The following is a 16,198-nucleotide window of genomic DNA, read 5'->3' as shown; positions in this document are numbered from 1 at the left end:
AGAGATTACAAGGAGGAGGTGGCTCCTCAGAAGGAACATAGTGAAGGAGCAGGTAGGGTGATAAGGGAAAAACCAACTCCTGGTAGGGAAGGTGGATTGATGGAGGTGGCAGAGAACTATAGGCAGGGATTCTTAGTGTGTTAAATAAATTCGGAGAGGGTGAGGAGACAGAGGAGTAACTCAAGGGATAAATAATCATAGAATCATAGAAGTTTTAGGGGCTGGAATGGACCTAGTCTCAGCCCCCTGCCCTGGGCAGGGACACCTCCCACCAGAGCAGGTTGCTCAAGGTTTTAGCCAACCTGGCTGTGAACACTGCCAGGGTTGGGGCAGCCACAGCCTCCCTGGGCAACCTGTGCCAGGGTCTCACCACCCTCACAGCAAAAAACATTTTCCTAATATCTAACCTTCCTTTCCCTCCTTCAATTTTAACTCGTTACTCCTTGTCCTATCACTGCAGTTCCTAACACAGAGCCCCTCTCCAGCTGCTTGTAGGCCTTTCAGATATTGAAAAGTTGCTCTGAGGTTTCCACACAACCTTCTCCAGGCTAAACTGCACCAACTCCCTCAGCCTGTCCTCATAGGGGAGATGCTCCAGTCCTCTGAGCAACTTTGTGGCCTCCTCTGGGCTTGCTCCAACAGTTCCGTGTCCTTCTTATGCTGAGGACACCAGAACTGTGTGCAGTATTCCAGGTTGGGTCCCACAAGAGGAGAGCGGAGGGGGAGAATCACCTCTTTTGACCTGTGCCACACTCCAGCCATAACATAAAAACAACATGAAAACAACAAAGTAGAAAAAGAGGAGAATGTTTGTGCCCCAGGCTGACAGTAAGAGGTGGAATGTGATATGTACTGATCCCATCATCCACATTTAAGGACATGTTGGGGGTAAGATAGGGAAGGGTTGGACTGCGTGAGCCTCTGCTGTGAGTTCAGCAGTTCCTCCGTAGTAGGAAGAAAGCACTGACTTGCTCTAAGCTTTTAAGAGCTAACATGTATTTTGGGGCTCACTATAGACAGGGACCAGAATAGAGTGTGGTACACAAGCGAAAGGTGATCTGCAAAGAAGGAGAATACAGGTTTGATTTCACTTTTTCCACTGTAAACCCAGAATTTGCAGCATGTGCGTCTTTGTCTTCCTTTAAAAACCCCCAAAGATCAAAATCATCTTGTTTGGCTTTTTCCTGCTTGCTGGTGATGTCCGTGGGGAACAGAGTGAAACGTGGGTTCATTAGCTTGTGGTTGCTGTATGTGGGTGTTTCAAGTCAAAAAAAAAAAAAGTCTGTTTCCCAAAACAGCTTGTTGGGTGTTTGAGTTCAATATATGTCCCAGGCTGCCACTTCCATCCAAAACTGAGAATTCTGGATGGGCAAAATAAGTGTCTTTTCTCACAAATAGTCATTACACACTATTTTCTTGGGACCAGTACTACCAAAGCTCTATAATTATGTAGTTATCAGTAGCGATTGCTGGGGAAGAAGGATGGCAAGGGCTGCATGTAAGCACTGCCGACAGAATCTGGGAAGAAGGAAGGTCTCTGTCTGCTGCTGATCTCTGTGAACCTGTGATCAGTGGACTTGGCCCTGGAGCCAGGTGAGTTTCATCCCTGCAGGCTGTGGGTGAGAGCAGCTGTCCCCAGTTCTCTGAGAAGCAAAAACAGCTCAGTACTGTGAGCAATTCTGATTTAATCTGGGGAAGTTTATGCCTATCCTGTAGGTTTTTCCTAGAGGAAAACATGATAGGGAGCCTGTCATAGATGTCCCTGAGTCCTGTGCAGCAGTACTTGAAGAAGCACCTGTCTGTAGCCACAGCTGGTACCTTCCCTGCAGCCAAGGAGGCCCAGGGCCTGTTGGACCATGGGGTTCTGTGGGGCTACGTGAGGTCTGACTGCTGGGGATGGCAGCTGCACAGGTGGCTGCTCTCCTTCGCCAACTAAAACATGGTTGGCAGGCCCTAGAATAAGTTGCCCGGGGAGGTGGTGGAGTCACCATCCCTGGAAGTATTTAAGAGGTGTCTAGATCTGGTGCTAGAGGGTATGGTTTAGGGGTTACAGTAGAGTGGCTGGTTAACAGTTGGACTTCATGACCTTAAAGGTCTCTTCCAACCTTGATGATTCTGTGATTATCCTACCTGGGTGACAGCCTTGCTATCAGAATAACTGTGCCCATCCTTCTCTCTGCCTCTCAGCTCCTTCTGTCCTGTTTGTGTGATGCAGCAGTCTTTCCGTTGGGCAGGTCACGGTGGAACGGAGATAGGTGATTTCAACACCTCTAGTGCAGAGGCTGTCCAGGCACAGGCTGCCCAAACCTCAGCAGCTCTGAGGGTTGCTGACCGTGTTGATTTGGTTTTGTTTGGTTAGGTTGGTTGTTGGGGGGTTTTGTTGGAACTTGAAAAAATAGTGAAGGTAAGAACCAGGTATGGGACTTTAGGAGCCACAGTGGATAACGGTGAGAAGGAAATGGTGCTCTTATGGCTGTGACTGTCTAGTCTCTGCTACCTCCTGGTGTCCCCACCTGCTCCCTGGGCTCCTGTAGCTTCGCAGGAACTGAGAAGTGAAGAGTGGGGAAATGCTCAGCTCCTCAGTGTGTTCTTGATGCCACAGAGCTGTGCTGCAGCTCTGGGAGTCAGCCCAGCTCCTACCTGGGCTGTCCCTGGGAACTCTGAGACAGCTTGGGTGCTCAGCCCTGTTGCTCTGTGTTCTAGCATTTCCCTTAGAGACAGCAGCAGTGTGTTGCTGCAGCAGCCAGGCCCTTGCAGAGCTGCAGATGTCAGCCACCAAGTCGTGTTTGTAGACACTCAGCACTGTGCAGTTGCTGTAGCTTCGTGTCTCAGTGCAGACCATTCTCCTAGCAGGGTACGAGTCCCCTAAGCTGCTTGTAACAGGTCTGTTCTCCGTTGCAGCCTGGGACCATAGAGCTGGAGCCCAAGCAGGAGGGCAGCGGGCAGCGCGGCAGCTGCGTGGGATGCCATTTCCCCTACAACACCCTGCGGAAGCCAATCTCTCAGAGCAGCATGGCAGACTGGGCTTCCAAGAACCTCAACATGCACACCCAGGGCATCTTCCGCCGACGGATCTCCATCTCCAACATGCTGTCCTGGAACGGGGGCTCCATCAAAAAGCCAATGCTCATCACGAGCAACCGCACCATCAAAAAAGAAGCGTGTGAGCTGTTCAAGCTGGTGCAGAGCTACATGGGGGATCGCCAGACGCGCATGGACCGCAATCACGTGGCGCTGGTCACCGTCACCAAGTGCTGGAGCGTGCAGGGGTTACGGGATGAGCTCTACATACAGCTGATCCGGCAGACAACAGATAACATGTGCTACCGAAGCCTGGCGTGGGGCTGGGAACTGATGGCCATCAGTCTGGCCTTTTTCTCCCCATCACCCAGGTTTCAGTCCTACCTGGAAGGTTATATCTATCGCCACCTTGACAGTGATGAGAACAGTAAGTGCCTCATGCACCTCTTCTGTGCCCAGCAGCATCCTTGGTGGGTTGTGCCACTTAGTCAGGGTTGTGTGGGGTTTAAAGTTACACATAGTCCACAGCCAGTGCTGTGGGTTCTGTCAGTGAGAGAAGTGTGTTGGGCGAGTTCATCCTTGCTTGGTGGGATGAAGCTGCTGCCTGCTTCTCCCCCTGCAGGTCTCTCTTGTGTTTGGTGAAAAAAAGAGCCCCAATCTCTGCTCACCTCATCCATCAGCAGTGAAATGAACTGATTGTGACCCTTTGAGGGCAGGGTTTCTTTGGGTTCTCTGAAGACATGGTCTATTTCTAAGTTCCTTAAAGCAGGCAAAAAAAAGGATGAATGTTAGTGCCTAACTTTAAGGGAGCCATTGCAAACTCTGGGAGCAGGCCTTGGCTGGGCACAGTCAGGGATCCTGGAGCCTGCAGGCTTTTGGTGTGAAGAGATGGGATTTATGTCTTTCAGAAGTCTTGGGGACCAGCCCAGCATATATTCAGTTATTACCCCAATATAAAATTGCTGTAGCATCCTGTGGAGAAAAACAAAAAAGCCAAGTGCCAGCCTGGAGAATATTTACTGGCTGATGTGTCACTGTTTCAGTAACACTCACTGTGTCTTGTCCAGTCTCAGGCCAGAAAGCAGAGCACCTATTTCCCCTTGATCTGTGGGGGTTTCAGCCTGCGTTTGAAGCCCTCCCAGGTCTCCAGGGTGGGTGCAGGAGTTCTGCCCCAGCACTGCTCTGCTCCTGCTGGTGAGTGCCAAGCAGAGGTGGGGCCGAGGGCCAAGCAGTACTGCTGTGCTAGCCTTCGCTTTCTGGCTTTGTGCTTGAAGCTTGAATGTGGGGTTCCTTCACTAAACTGCAGGATGTGCAACACTGGTTTGGATTTTATGAAGATACTCAGTCCTTTTCACTTCTCCTCAAAACCATTCCCTCCAGCTAGTCCCAGGTGTGAACCATTCCCCTGCCAGCACCAGAGTGCAGGCAGCAAGGAGTTCTCTGAGCTGTTTCAGGGGATTGTTCCTTCTGCTGGTAGTTAGGCAGCAAGTTGATTCAGGTGTAAGCTTCTCAGCTCTTTCGAGAAGCTGAGTGATGTTCTGGGCCCCTCACTTGGACGCATTGGGAGCTGGCTGTGGTGCAGGACCTTTTCCCAGGCAAAGCTCCTCATGCTGGAGACAGGCTGGCTGCCACATTTAAGGGTAGTTCTGGACTTTGGTATTTTAGTATACCACACTATTAATCCAGAGCCTCTTTGGAATTTTCAGTTGCCCTGCGCATCAAGGAGCTTGTGGATCTGAAAAACAAAAAGAACTCAAAATCCAGGAAAAAGAGGAAACAAAACACAGAGGAGGAAGGTAAGGGGATGCATGGAGAGCCGAGAGGGAGGTTTGCTCTGCCCATAGGCAGGTGGGGATGCTGAGCTTTGCTGAAAATCACACCATTTCTTTAAATGCATAGGCTTGGACTTGGAAACTTAACCTAGTGGGTGGCTGGTGTGCAGGGTTGGACCAGAGCATGGATCAGCAGTGTGGGTGGCAGCTGGGCTGCGTGTGGGAAGGTGAGGACCCTTTCAGTCACAGTTGTGTGAGAAAAGTTTGGATGTAGACCTGGGGCTGTAATGCAGCTGGCCTGTGCATGCCATAGAGCTTCCTAGAGCGTGTTCGGGTGCTAAAAGCCATGAGCCAGTATGTTGAAAAGAACCTGTCTCTGTCATATTCATGGATTTTGTAAACCACTGCCTGACCTGGGGCCCTTCAGGGAGGGTGCTGGTACCTGGCTAAGGGCACTACCATGTTCCCTCCAGTACTGCCTTACCTTGCCTTCTCTTTCTGAGCTCTGTGCCCAGGGCTTGCTCTGGCATCTCTGCTGAGTGAACGCGAGCTCACGTGTTCCTCCAGGCTCAGTTTAGCTGCTGGCTGCAGGAGAACACTTATCTGGCCAAAGTCTTGCTAGACAAAGTCCATTCAGTATTTTTTTATATTGCTTTCAGGAAGCTTGAGTCACCCTGTGAACTCCTATCAAGGCAGCAGTTGATAGCAAGTGGCCTCTTTTGTTTTAATCTGTGAGAGCTGAGTCCACCTTCCTGCATTCCTGAGCCCTACCTGACACAGCTCCCTGTGGTGGCTTCGTGGTGTCATGAGGCAGTTGCAAGCCAGGGAGGTGGCTGAGGAGGTCACTGGGTCACAATCCCTGCACTAATAGTGTTCATTGCTTCTCTGTCTCTGGTGGGATGGGGGCAAGAGATCTGAAATTGCACAAAGGGTTTTTATTTCTGGGAGGGATATGTGGGTTTTTCCTTCCTGTTCAAGCCCAGGAGAGTTCAGCCCATTCTGAGCCTTTCTGAAAGTTAATTTTTCTTATGCTCAGTGGGACTCAGCCATCTTCATGGCACAGCTCCTTGGAGATTGCTCTGTGCAGGGTGTGCTGCCTGTGCGCTGAGCAGGCTGTTCTGTGCAATTGTGTGTCTCTACTGCGTTTGCTGGAGATGTGTGTAGGAAGGTAGAGGTAGTTTTTACCTAAAAATAAACAATAAATTTAAAATAAATAAAACACCAGCAGCTGGACTTGATGGTCCCTGTGGGACCCATCCAACTCAGAATAGTCTGTGTTGCTTCTATCATATATATTTATAAATACATATGTATGAAATGCTATGACAAAGGACATGCCAGGATAACTTTATAAAGTTTCTAGAATGAAGCACTTGAAAGTCAGCTCTGCCTGTGTGACCTCAGCTGGGGCTCTGGTGACAGGCCATGCACACTGTTCTCTTTCATGGAATCACAGAATCATTAAGGTTGCAAAAACCCTCTAAGGTCATTGAGTCCAGTTGTTCCCTGAGCACTGCCTATGCCACCACTCAACCATGTCCCCTAGTGCCACATCTACATGTCCTTTTTAATACTTCCAGGGATGGAAATTCCAGCACTACCGTTGCAATGAAGAAATTTTCCCTTGTATCCAATCTAGATGTCGCCCGGTGCAGCGTGAGGCCCTTTGCTCTCATCCTTTGCTGGACCCTGTCTGCTCTCTGGCACACAGGAGGCTGTAGGATAAAACTCGCCATGAGCTGCAGTGTGAGCTCACAGCCCAGAAACCAACCCAGTCCTGGGCTGGATCCACAGGAGTGTGGCAGCAGGTGAGGGAGGGGATTCACCCAGTCTGCTCTGCTTGTTGGATCAAGGCCCGAGAAGTCCTCAAAGCTGATGAGAGGATTGGAGAACTTTCCCCTATTAGGGCAGGCTGAGAGAGTTGGGGCTTTTCAGCCTGGAGAAGAGAAGGTTGTGTGGAGACCTCAGAGCAACATGCTGAAGGGGCTAAATTTAGATTAGATATTAGGCAGAAGTTTTGGCTGTGAGGGTGGTGAGACACTGTCCCAGGTTGCCCAGGGAGGCTGTGGCTGCCCCAGCCCTGGCAGTGTTCAAGGCCAGGCTGGATGAGCCTTGAGCAACCTGTTCTGGTGGGAGGTGTCCCTGCCCAGGGCAGGGGTTGGGGCTGGATGATCTCTAAGGTCCATTTCAACACCTTTGCATACTATGAAACTGCTATAAAGGAGCTTCTCTGCAGGGGTGCAGTGGAGGAGGCAGCAGGGCCAGCAGCTCACTCAATCCAGCTTTTTCACACGTGTCTAGTAATGTTGAGGACTTTTTCTGGGGCCTGACCTCAGAACTGCACCTGAAGTAAGGGGAAATCCTGCAGAGACACCCTAGGTTCTGTCTGCTGCTGGCTGGAAAGGTCAGGCTTTTCCCTCAAACACTGTTCCGCCGCTTGCCAGACATGTCAGGGCTGGGTAGGATGAAGCTCCCTGAAGCTTCAAGGCTGCTGTGAGAAGTTCATCAGTGGCTTTGAAATATTGAGATGCTTATGGACGTTGCAGTGGCAATTTAGCAGAGAACAGTAGATATGTAGGCATCTGTGTAAGTCTGTCAGTGAAAAATGGAGTTGAGGCAGTGGTTTCCCACACACTCCCCTCGGTGCAGAGGCTTGTAAACACTCTGGTGAGTAAATATTTACCATCTGACATATATCCAAAGAATGAATTTTGAAGTTTCCCATGCTTACCTCTGCAATCTTCATCTTCTGGCCTAGTTCTGTGGGAGTAAATGAAATATGAAGGTGATGTGAGATCTTTTCATGCATCAATAGCCTATTGAAAGGCAGAAGAATAACAGGTAGAAATAAATGCTGTGTTTTCAGAAGGAGGATTGTCTGCTGATCCTGCAGGAATGGAAGCTGGGCTTTGAGTTTATACAAGGAGACAAATCATGAGCTGGCAGGTCAGTTTTGATACAGAATTATTCAGGATTGTAAAAATGAAAGGTGCAGAGGGATCTGCCAAGGCTCAGTAATGGCACAATCAAACAGCAGAGAAAATTTTGTCACCAAAAGTCAAGTGTTGTACCTGGGGGAGAGTCCCTGGCTGCACATGCAGTATCAGGCCCCATTGGAGCTGTTTTTAGGAGGAAAAGACATTTTGCAGCTCATATATGAATGTCCAGAAACATACGCAGTGCTGGGAAGTGGTGAGAAACCAAATGGAGGACTTGGCAGTACTGATGGCAGCAGCTGAGTGGGAGCCAGCAGTGTGCACAGGGCATCTTGGCCTGGCTCAAGAACAGTGTGGCAGCAGGACCAGGGCAGTGCTCATCCCCCTGGACTGGGCACTGGGGAGGTCACAGCTCAGTGCTGTGCTCAGCTTTGGGCACTCCCTGCAAAAAGGCCATTGAGGCACTGGAGCGAGTCCAGCCAAGGGCAGCGAGGGCAGGAAAGGGTTAGAGCACAGGGGGAAGGGCTGAGGGAGTTGGGGTTGGTTAGCCTGGAGAAGAAGAGTCCCTCAGAGGCTTCTAAGTGCCACAGGGAAGGTGGCACAGGAGCTGGACCCAGAAAAGGGGAGAAGCTGGATGGGCTGAAAGATACTTCAGGTCACCTGGGGAAAGTAAGAAGGAAATTTCTTGCTGTTGTCATAGCAGCAGAACTGGAAGCTGCCTAGTTTTGGTGCTGGTAACAGGCCTGAGAGGCACAGAATGAAATTGTCGGCAAAGCAGTGTGTCCTGCAGGTTTGAAGCATAAAGAGGTTCAGGAATAAATGGGACAAATGCAAAGAAGGGAAGTCTGTCAGTTGATGGTTCTTGGTCCAGGTGCAGCACTACCCCAGGGCATTGCCCACCTGCTGTTAGCCAGGAGATTTTTGAAGGGGAATACTCATTTTTTCAGCCATCCTGTGTCTGCTTCTTATCCTGGTGATAGGTGCTGGCTCACGTGGCTGATGAACGTGGCATTTCCTACGTAGGGAGTGGTGATGGAGAAGCATTATTGGGACACACAAGAAGGTGCAGGTGGTGTGAGGAAGGCAAGCTAAAACAGTGCCATAAAATCGGGGTGCCTGGGCAGGTCTAAGCCAGGAGAGCAGCACCACTGGTACCAAGCCTAGCTGAGCTGCTCAAGGGCACCTACCCCTGTGCTAAAGAGCACAACAAGATGAGGTCCTGGTCTGAGAGCCCACTCTGGCTGTGCCAGGCTGGGGTCCAAGAGGCCATGGTAGATCAGAAAAAAACTGAGACAACAGCTTCTGCTGTGCTAAAGTACATGTCCTGGATCCACGCTGTTTGCTGCATTTTTTAAGACATTTTTTGGCAGGAGAGCATTCAGGTCTGTTCCAGAAGGTATGTTCTGCATGTGCCCTGCCTGGATTTTAACTTGTTATAAAAGGAGAGGTTCTTTAAGAAGCTCTTCACATGTGTTTCTAGGCCAGCACATGGAAAAATATTTTCCTTTGAAAACTATTTTTCACTGTGTGGGCTGTTAGTAGTCTTCTGTTCCTGAGGTCCTGGGGCTACTGTGGTACCACAGGAAATAACAGATCAGCTTGGATTTCTCAGATTCATGATGTGCTCACAGAAGTGGAATTGCCTTCAGGATTAGCCCTTCCCAGCTGGTGCAGATGAAGCTGCTTGTCCCTGCTGGGGTGCAGGGGGGGTACCTGGCCCGTGTGTGTGGAGTGAGCTCAGTGCCAGGAGCTGGTCTCTAGCTGAGCCTTCTAAAAGCAGCAGATGGTTGGGTCAGGTTGCTGGTTTGGAAAAGCTGAGGCTAAAGCTAAATTCTGCTCCTCGCCCTCATGTTCCTCTCTGCTTGCCCATATGCCTGCTGGCCTCTCCACATCTCCGTCGCCCACCGTGCTCTGCGTGTGCCACGGAGCCGGAGCACTCGTGTCAGGGGCAACGGCGTCTGCTCCAGAGCAGGGAGGCCACACAGAAGCCATTCCTCTGTGCCAGCTCACCCCTTTTCTTAGGGCTCCCGTTGCTTTTCAGGCCATTCGGGTCTGTGGGCAGGAGCTCCTCCAGCCCCTTGTGCATGTGGCAAGTTTGTTTTTCAGTCGGTTCAAACTTGGTCAGCTTCACATGTGGCCCCAACAGGTCCCTTTGGGTCAGAGGCTGCAGCTTGGTCATCACTGGGAGCAGGAGGCGTTGCTGCAGAGTGCAGGATGTAGGTTTTAGGCTTTTCCCAGGACCGGGGAGCTTCTTGGGAAAGTACAGAACAGGCTGCAAGTAAACATGTCCAACTGCTGCCCACACATCAGCCGTGCAGGCTCTGCAAGGCACCAGTTCCTTTGCAAACCTCGTTAAGCTTTTGGGGTGATTATGGGTTTCATGGTCTAATTACAGTGTGAAAAAGCCATTTCCTATTATTAGTTTTGAATGTGCTGCCTCCTGCATAATTGCTGGGCTGCAGAGGCACAGCTTTCCCATCCCCTGTGTGGAGGGTGACACCTCGCTCCGGGGTGTGGCCGAAGCTGGACCCTGGGATAGTGAAGCATCACAGGGCAGCTCCTCGCGTTCGTTTCCTTTAATCCTTAGACATTCCCAATATAAATCACGCCTGGGATTAGCAGGATTTTTGCATACAGAGAATATTTTGCTTCAGATATTCCCAAGAGAGAAATTCTTCAAACTGGCTTTCCTTGCCGTTGCCAGTGGGAGATGGGAATGCTGTTGTACCTCCTCTCCAGCCGTAGGGAGAGGCTCTGTGCCAGCTGTGAGGCAGGTTGGTGGGGGCAGGGGGGGCTTGTTTTGTCATGGGGCACCAAGGGCTGTGGTTTGTCTGCTGGCTGAGCAGAGAATGGGGGAGAGCACATCTCCCACCTTTGGAAACTGTTCTGCTTGGGAAGAGCTCGTCGTCCCTCTGCATTAAGAGGATTTGAGGACCTCCAGGCCCCCGATCAGTTTACCTAAGCTGCAGGGTGTGTGAGAGGCTGTTCTGAAACACACAGCATCTGACCAGAATGTAGATTTCCAAAGCCACAAGTATTTTGAACTCTGCTGCAAGCTTTGGGCCTGGCAGGGATTCAAATAGGGCAGATCTGTTCACTGCTTTCAGCAAGCAGTTTGGGTTTTACTTGAACAAGAACAAAAGGCCAACGGTTTTGGAAAAACTCTCCCAGCAATCAGCGCTCTGTCAGTGCAAACATTTCTCTTGGTGTCACGGGGGGATTAGCTCTGTGAATCCTGGCTCTGCTTGCCTTCAGAGTTCACTGAACCAAGCGCAGCCGCTCTGGCGAAGGACAGCAGCTTTTGTGGTGCAGTTCCTGAGCCCCAGCCTGTCCCATTTTCCTCGTGCTGCAGATGCCTGAGCCTCACGGTACCAGGTGGGGTTGGAGGAGGCTGCAGGCAGGAGCATGAGGAAGCCTTTGGAAGAAAGCCTTCTCATCTTTAGGATGATGAGACCCTGCCACCTCCTCACACCTCTCCTTGTGTCTTGAGTTCACTGCTGGTGCTGGTGCTGCCTCTCTGGCCCCTAACACCTTTGCTGCTGCTCCTCTCTCACTAACCAAGGAACTCAAGTTCTTGAATCAGAAACAGTTGGTTTAAAACACTTTGAAAGCTTCCCTGGCAGGAGGCTGACTGTGTGCTCCGTGTCTGTGGTCTCGTAGGATGTAATTACCTGGCTGTGTGTCCATGTGTCCACCTAATCCTGGCTGCACCACTGGGCAGGGACTTGTGTGTGTGTCTAGGCTGTGAATGCCAAAGGGGCACCGTGCATTGAGTCAGGGCAGGGCAAGCTTCTCTGTGAGAGGTGGAGATCTGCAGGAGTGGGGCTGGGAGGTGCAGACTCAGAAGATAAATCCCTCCAAGCCCAAGCAGTGGCTCATGCTGACGCTGCCTGCCATGGGGCTGGGAGGCTTCAAGGCACTCAGTGCCAGGTTTTGGCAGTGTTGCCCTGCCCACAGAATGGGCTGTGCATTGGGGGAGCTGCTCACACTGGTATGAGCTGCTACGCTGGGGCTCTCTGTCAGGGGCTTGGAGATGTCTCTCCTGCTGTGGCTGCAGGGGGAAGACTAGAGGGAATGGCCTTGAGTTGAGACAGGGCAGAGTCAGAGGAGGTATTAGGAAAAATATTTTCCCTGTTAGGGTATTCAGGCAGTGGAGTAGGGAATTGCTCAAGGAGGTGGTGGAATCACCATCCCTGGAGGTGCTTAAGAGGCATCTGGATCTGGTGCTGGAGGATATCGTTTGGGGTTTAGGGGTTACAGCAGTGACAGGTTAACGTTGGGCTTGGTGATCTTAGAAGTCTCTTCCAACTTGATGTTTCTGTGATAAGGGCTCCAGTGTGGTGGGTGCAGAGTGCTGTGGGCTGACCTCTCTTTTTTCCTTCCCACCAGGTCTTCCCATTAGCACCTACGCCAAATACTGCTACCGGAAACTCCAGAAAGTAGCTGTCACTGGAGGCAAAAAGGTGAGTGTCTGCCCTGGCCACAGGGCCCAGGGTCTGCCTGGGGCACTGAGCAGTTGGTCCAGTGACTCGGGAGGTCACCACTGATTCAGCGATGGGAAGTCGAGATAGAGTCAGCAGGGGAGACTTGCTCAGAGTGCCTCCCCCGTGAACGTGTGGGAGAAGGCTGCTGAGCTCTGTCTTATCTGAAATTTGTCCTCCCTTCCTTCTGCACAGTTCTGTGCAGGGCTGTGAAAGCTGGCAGGCAGCCTCAGCCTGTCCGTTCTAGGTTCCCGAGCCAGATCTGGTCATCTTTCATTTCTGCAAATCCCTCTGGAGCCTCCCTGCCAGCTGGACTCCAGTACAGTGAGCAAATAGCTGAAATACCTCAGGAGGGGTGAAGGCTCCCAGCATCCTTGTCAGGAGCAGGAAACCTCTGGACATGCATTGCACACAACTTCAGCCCTGGCTACTGCACCTTTAAGGGCTTGGCAGGAGCTTTCCCCTGGTCGCACCTCCCTCTTGGCCATGGGGTCACTGCCAAGGACCACTGTGCCAGGCAGCCTGTCACCCCTGGGACAGTGCTGTGCTTCTCCAAAACACTGCCACAGGGGATTCAAAGTCCCTTTCAAGAGCTGGTGTCTGTAAGAACAACAGGTACCAGTGCCTGCTTTTCAAAGAGTTGTAGCACCTCTGAGAGCGAAGCTTTCCCTGGAGGTGGAAATACCTGGAATTCCTATCTCCAAAGGGCTGTTTCTCAGCTGTCCTGAGGCCACGAATTCAGCTGGTGCCCCGCCAGGGTACAGGTGCCCTCTGCTGACCTCCCCATGGCTGAGATGGACTGGGCTTCATCCTGCCTCCCACAGCAGATAGAGCTACAGCCAGAGCAGTCCCCTGATCCCTCCCAAACCAGCCCAAACGCTCCAAAGCAGTCTCCTCTGCTTCTCTTGAGCCTGATGAGTGAAGCTGCCCCTGATTTCGGGAGGTGGAGGCTGCAGAATGAGAACCATGGTGCCAGGAGGCCAGCAAGGTCACCACATGCATGGGCAGCCTTCTCTGTCCTGGTCACTCTGTCCCCATGCCCAGGTCACTGTTTGTGTGTGGCTGCCTGTGCCACTGAGCTCTCCTCTGTCCTCAGGGCCTCCGCAAACCCACAGTGGAAGAGATAACACATGCCAGGAACGCCATCCTCACGCCATCGCTCTTCGGCAGCTCCCTGGAGGAAATCATGCTGCGGCAGCAGGACATGTACCCCGGGAACAAGCTGCCCTGGGTGCAGACACAGCTCTCGCAGCAGGTCCTGGCCCTGGGAGGGGAACAGACCGAGGGCATTTTCAGGTGAGCTTTTGGGGCACTGTGTTACTTTTGAGTCACCCGCATATCAGTTGTCGAAGCCAAGGAGTCAAGACTGAGCTCCATGTGCTTCCTCTTCACTGAGAATAGCACTTTGCTATGGGTCAGACAAAACTCAGCCTTTCCCAGGTTCAGGAATCACCTCTTGAAGTAGTGTTAGCCTGTTTGCATGCACTGGCACAGGGGGGACAGCGTAGGTGTGACTTGAACTGCATGGACAGCTCGACCCCAGGCAAGGCAGTGAACTTCTTTCAGCTTCAGCAGTGGGTGGTTGGCCAGTGTGGGGGAGGGATGAGCTCTGGGGTCCTGGCAGAGCAGCTCATCAAATGCAGCTCATCAGCTTTGGTGGTGCACAAGGCATGAGGAGTCGAGAGAGACACAATCTGTGGTGAACGCAGGGGATTCTGCTTTGGATTTGGTTTTCTGTTTGGGTTGGTTTTTTTAATGTGTTTTTGTTTTAAGATTTGTGTTAGTCGTTCAGTAGCTAAAATTGATTTAAGGTAGCTAGCAAAAGGCTCAACTTTGCCTTGTAAGAGTTTCTAATGTCTAGGTATATTTATAGCCAGAGATGCTGTTCATCTTTGGTCTGAACATGCTGCAGAGAGGCCTGGCTGTAAAAAATAATCACTCCTGGGGACAGGGATAGTTGATGTCTGAGCTAGTGGGAAGGAAACAAGTGTTCCTTCTACTGCCACCTTGAGACTGTGTGTAAAAACAGGCACCCACTTCTCTGAGGAGCTGCTGCTGTGGGCTGCCACTGGTGCCTGCTCCCTTCTCCTGAAAGCACCTGTGTCTCTGTTTGCAGGGTACCTGGTGACATAGATGAAGTCAATGCACTGAAATTGCAGGTGGATCAGTGGAGAATCCCAAGCAGTCTCAGTGACCCCAACATCCCAGGTATGGGAATGTGGCAGGCGAGTTGCTGCAGTCTCAGCTGTGGTGCAGTGGTGGAGGGGCAGGTACAGGAGCAGCCCAGTGTGTGTGCTGCTGCTTGGGAACATGTACACATGCTGTCTTCGATTTCATCCCGTGCCTTTCCACTGCCATTTCAAACACTGCCCACAGGGAATCCACTGGGGGTGGGGAGGAACCTCTGGCTTCAGCACAGTGGCGCTGTGCAAGCTGGGCAGAGCAGTGGGAGTCCTTCAGGTCTCATTGTCCTCTCCTTTAGGCAGCCCCAGTGCTGCTTCCTGGAGGAGCAAGTAGGTAGGAGCCAGTGTTTCCCACTAACTGACCAGTTTGGCTGGCTGAGCATTTCTGAGCCAAGACTGAAATCAGGTGAAGCAGCACAAGCACAGATTCCCTTCTCTGCCCTCTGTTTCTTTGAGTCTCACTGAGGAGATGACCAGAGCTCTTCTCATGCACCTGCTTTCTGCCCAGCCTCTCTGCTCAAGCTGTGGTACCGGGAGCTGGAGGAGCCTGTGATACCTCAGCAGTTCTACAAAGAGTGTATCAGCAACTACGAGAATCCTGACGCTGCCGTGGCTGTGGTGCAGCTTCTGCCAGAGCTCAACAGACTGGTGCTGTGTTACCTCATACACTTCCTGCAGGTAGGCAGTCCCTGCAGCCCTGTGTGCCCACTGCTGGCCAGCAGCCTGGAGCACATGGGGCATGGTTAGTGGGACAGCTGTGCCATCAGCAGGGTTTTAGGACCTCCCAGCACCTCTTAGGACCTCATCACTGTATACAGCTTCCTTACAGAAGGAAGTGAAGGGGCAGCACTGACCTCTTCTCACTGGCAACCAGTGACAGGACCCAAGGGAATGGCCTGAAGTTGCATCAGGGGAAGGTTAGGCTGAATGTTAGAAAGTGGTTATTTGCCCGGAGGCTGTTTGAGCACTGGAACAGCTCCCCAGGGCAGCTATCACCGCACCAACCCTGACAGAGTTCAAGAGGCATTTGGACAATGCTCTCAGGCACATGGTGGGATTCTTGGGGATGTCCTGTGCAGCGCCAAGAGTTGGCCTAGATGATCCCCAAGGGTCCCTTCCAGCTCTGATTATTCTGTGATTCTGTGTTGAAGGTGGGATTGGTGGAGGGGGGTCTGCGGGCCTTGTCCCTTATGGAAGCAATAAACCCTGATCTTGTAGAGCCTGGGGCTGGTCCTCTGTCTGCCAAGACTGCTGGGCTTTCAGCTGTGTCAGAGCACAGTGCTCTTCCCTGGTGAATGTGTGGCTGTTGGGGCACCGTTCTTAGGGCAGGCTCAGTGTCTGCTCTACTCCGACTTGTTCCCGAGCCATGTGTTTGGAGTTTCTTGCCCTTTGCCGTTGCTCCAGCTGAATGTCTTCTTACTATCTGCAGATCTTTGCTCAGCCATCAAACGTGGGCAGGACGAAGATGGATGTAAATAATCTGGCCATGGTGATGGCCCCCAACTGCCTTCGCTGCCAGTCCGACGACCCTCGCGTTATCTTCGAGAACACACGCAAGGAGATGTCCTTTCTCCGCATGCTGATAGTGCACTTGGACACGAGCTTCATCAAAGGGCTGGTGTGAGCTGCTGGCCCTGGGCTCCAAAACATTGCTCTGGGGAGTTGCTGGGTCTAAGTCTTCTCCCCCCCACTTAGGTTTCTTCTGTTGTCCATGCTGTTGTCACACCCTGGGTTAACCCTTTGGCATCTCCCAGCATAAGTCCCCACAAGGACTGGACATTCCTGGAAGGTTTGGTTCTGTCAGC

At 51.8% G+C, this 16,198-nt stretch overlaps 1 protein-coding gene across 1 annotated transcript in view; it reads left to right on the top strand.

The window, feature by feature from the left end:
* The window catches only part of LOC103803887 (rho GTPase-activating protein 39-like), a gene marked incomplete at its 5' end in the record, with an annotated part of 25,903 nt that extends 9,886 nt beyond the window's left edge, over positions 1-16,017 (top strand). The window contains 7 exons of the mRNA XM_009076467.1: positions 2,892-3,448; positions 4,728-4,817; positions 12,119-12,192; positions 13,307-13,506; positions 14,327-14,418; positions 14,902-15,071; positions 15,823-16,017. Of these exons, the coding sequence (XP_009074715.1) occupies positions 2,892-3,448; positions 4,728-4,817; positions 12,119-12,192; positions 13,307-13,506; positions 14,327-14,418; positions 14,902-15,071; positions 15,823-16,017 (1,378 nt within the window). The remainder of the gene's footprint in view (positions 1-2,891; positions 3,449-4,727; positions 4,818-12,118; positions 12,193-13,306; positions 13,507-14,326; positions 14,419-14,901; positions 15,072-15,822) is intronic.
* Between the last annotated feature and the right edge of the window lie 181 nt (positions 16,018-16,198).

This window comes from Acanthisitta chloris, unplaced genomic scaffold (genome assembly GCF_000695815.1).
Source record: "Acanthisitta chloris isolate BGI_N310 unplaced genomic scaffold, ASM69581v1 scaffold496, whole genome shotgun sequence".
Classification (NCBI taxonomy): Eukaryota; Metazoa; Chordata; class Aves; order Passeriformes; family Acanthisittidae; genus Acanthisitta; species Acanthisitta chloris.
The sequence above is the reverse complement of the archived record's forward strand: the minus strand, read 5'-3'. Positions and strand labels throughout refer to the sequence as shown.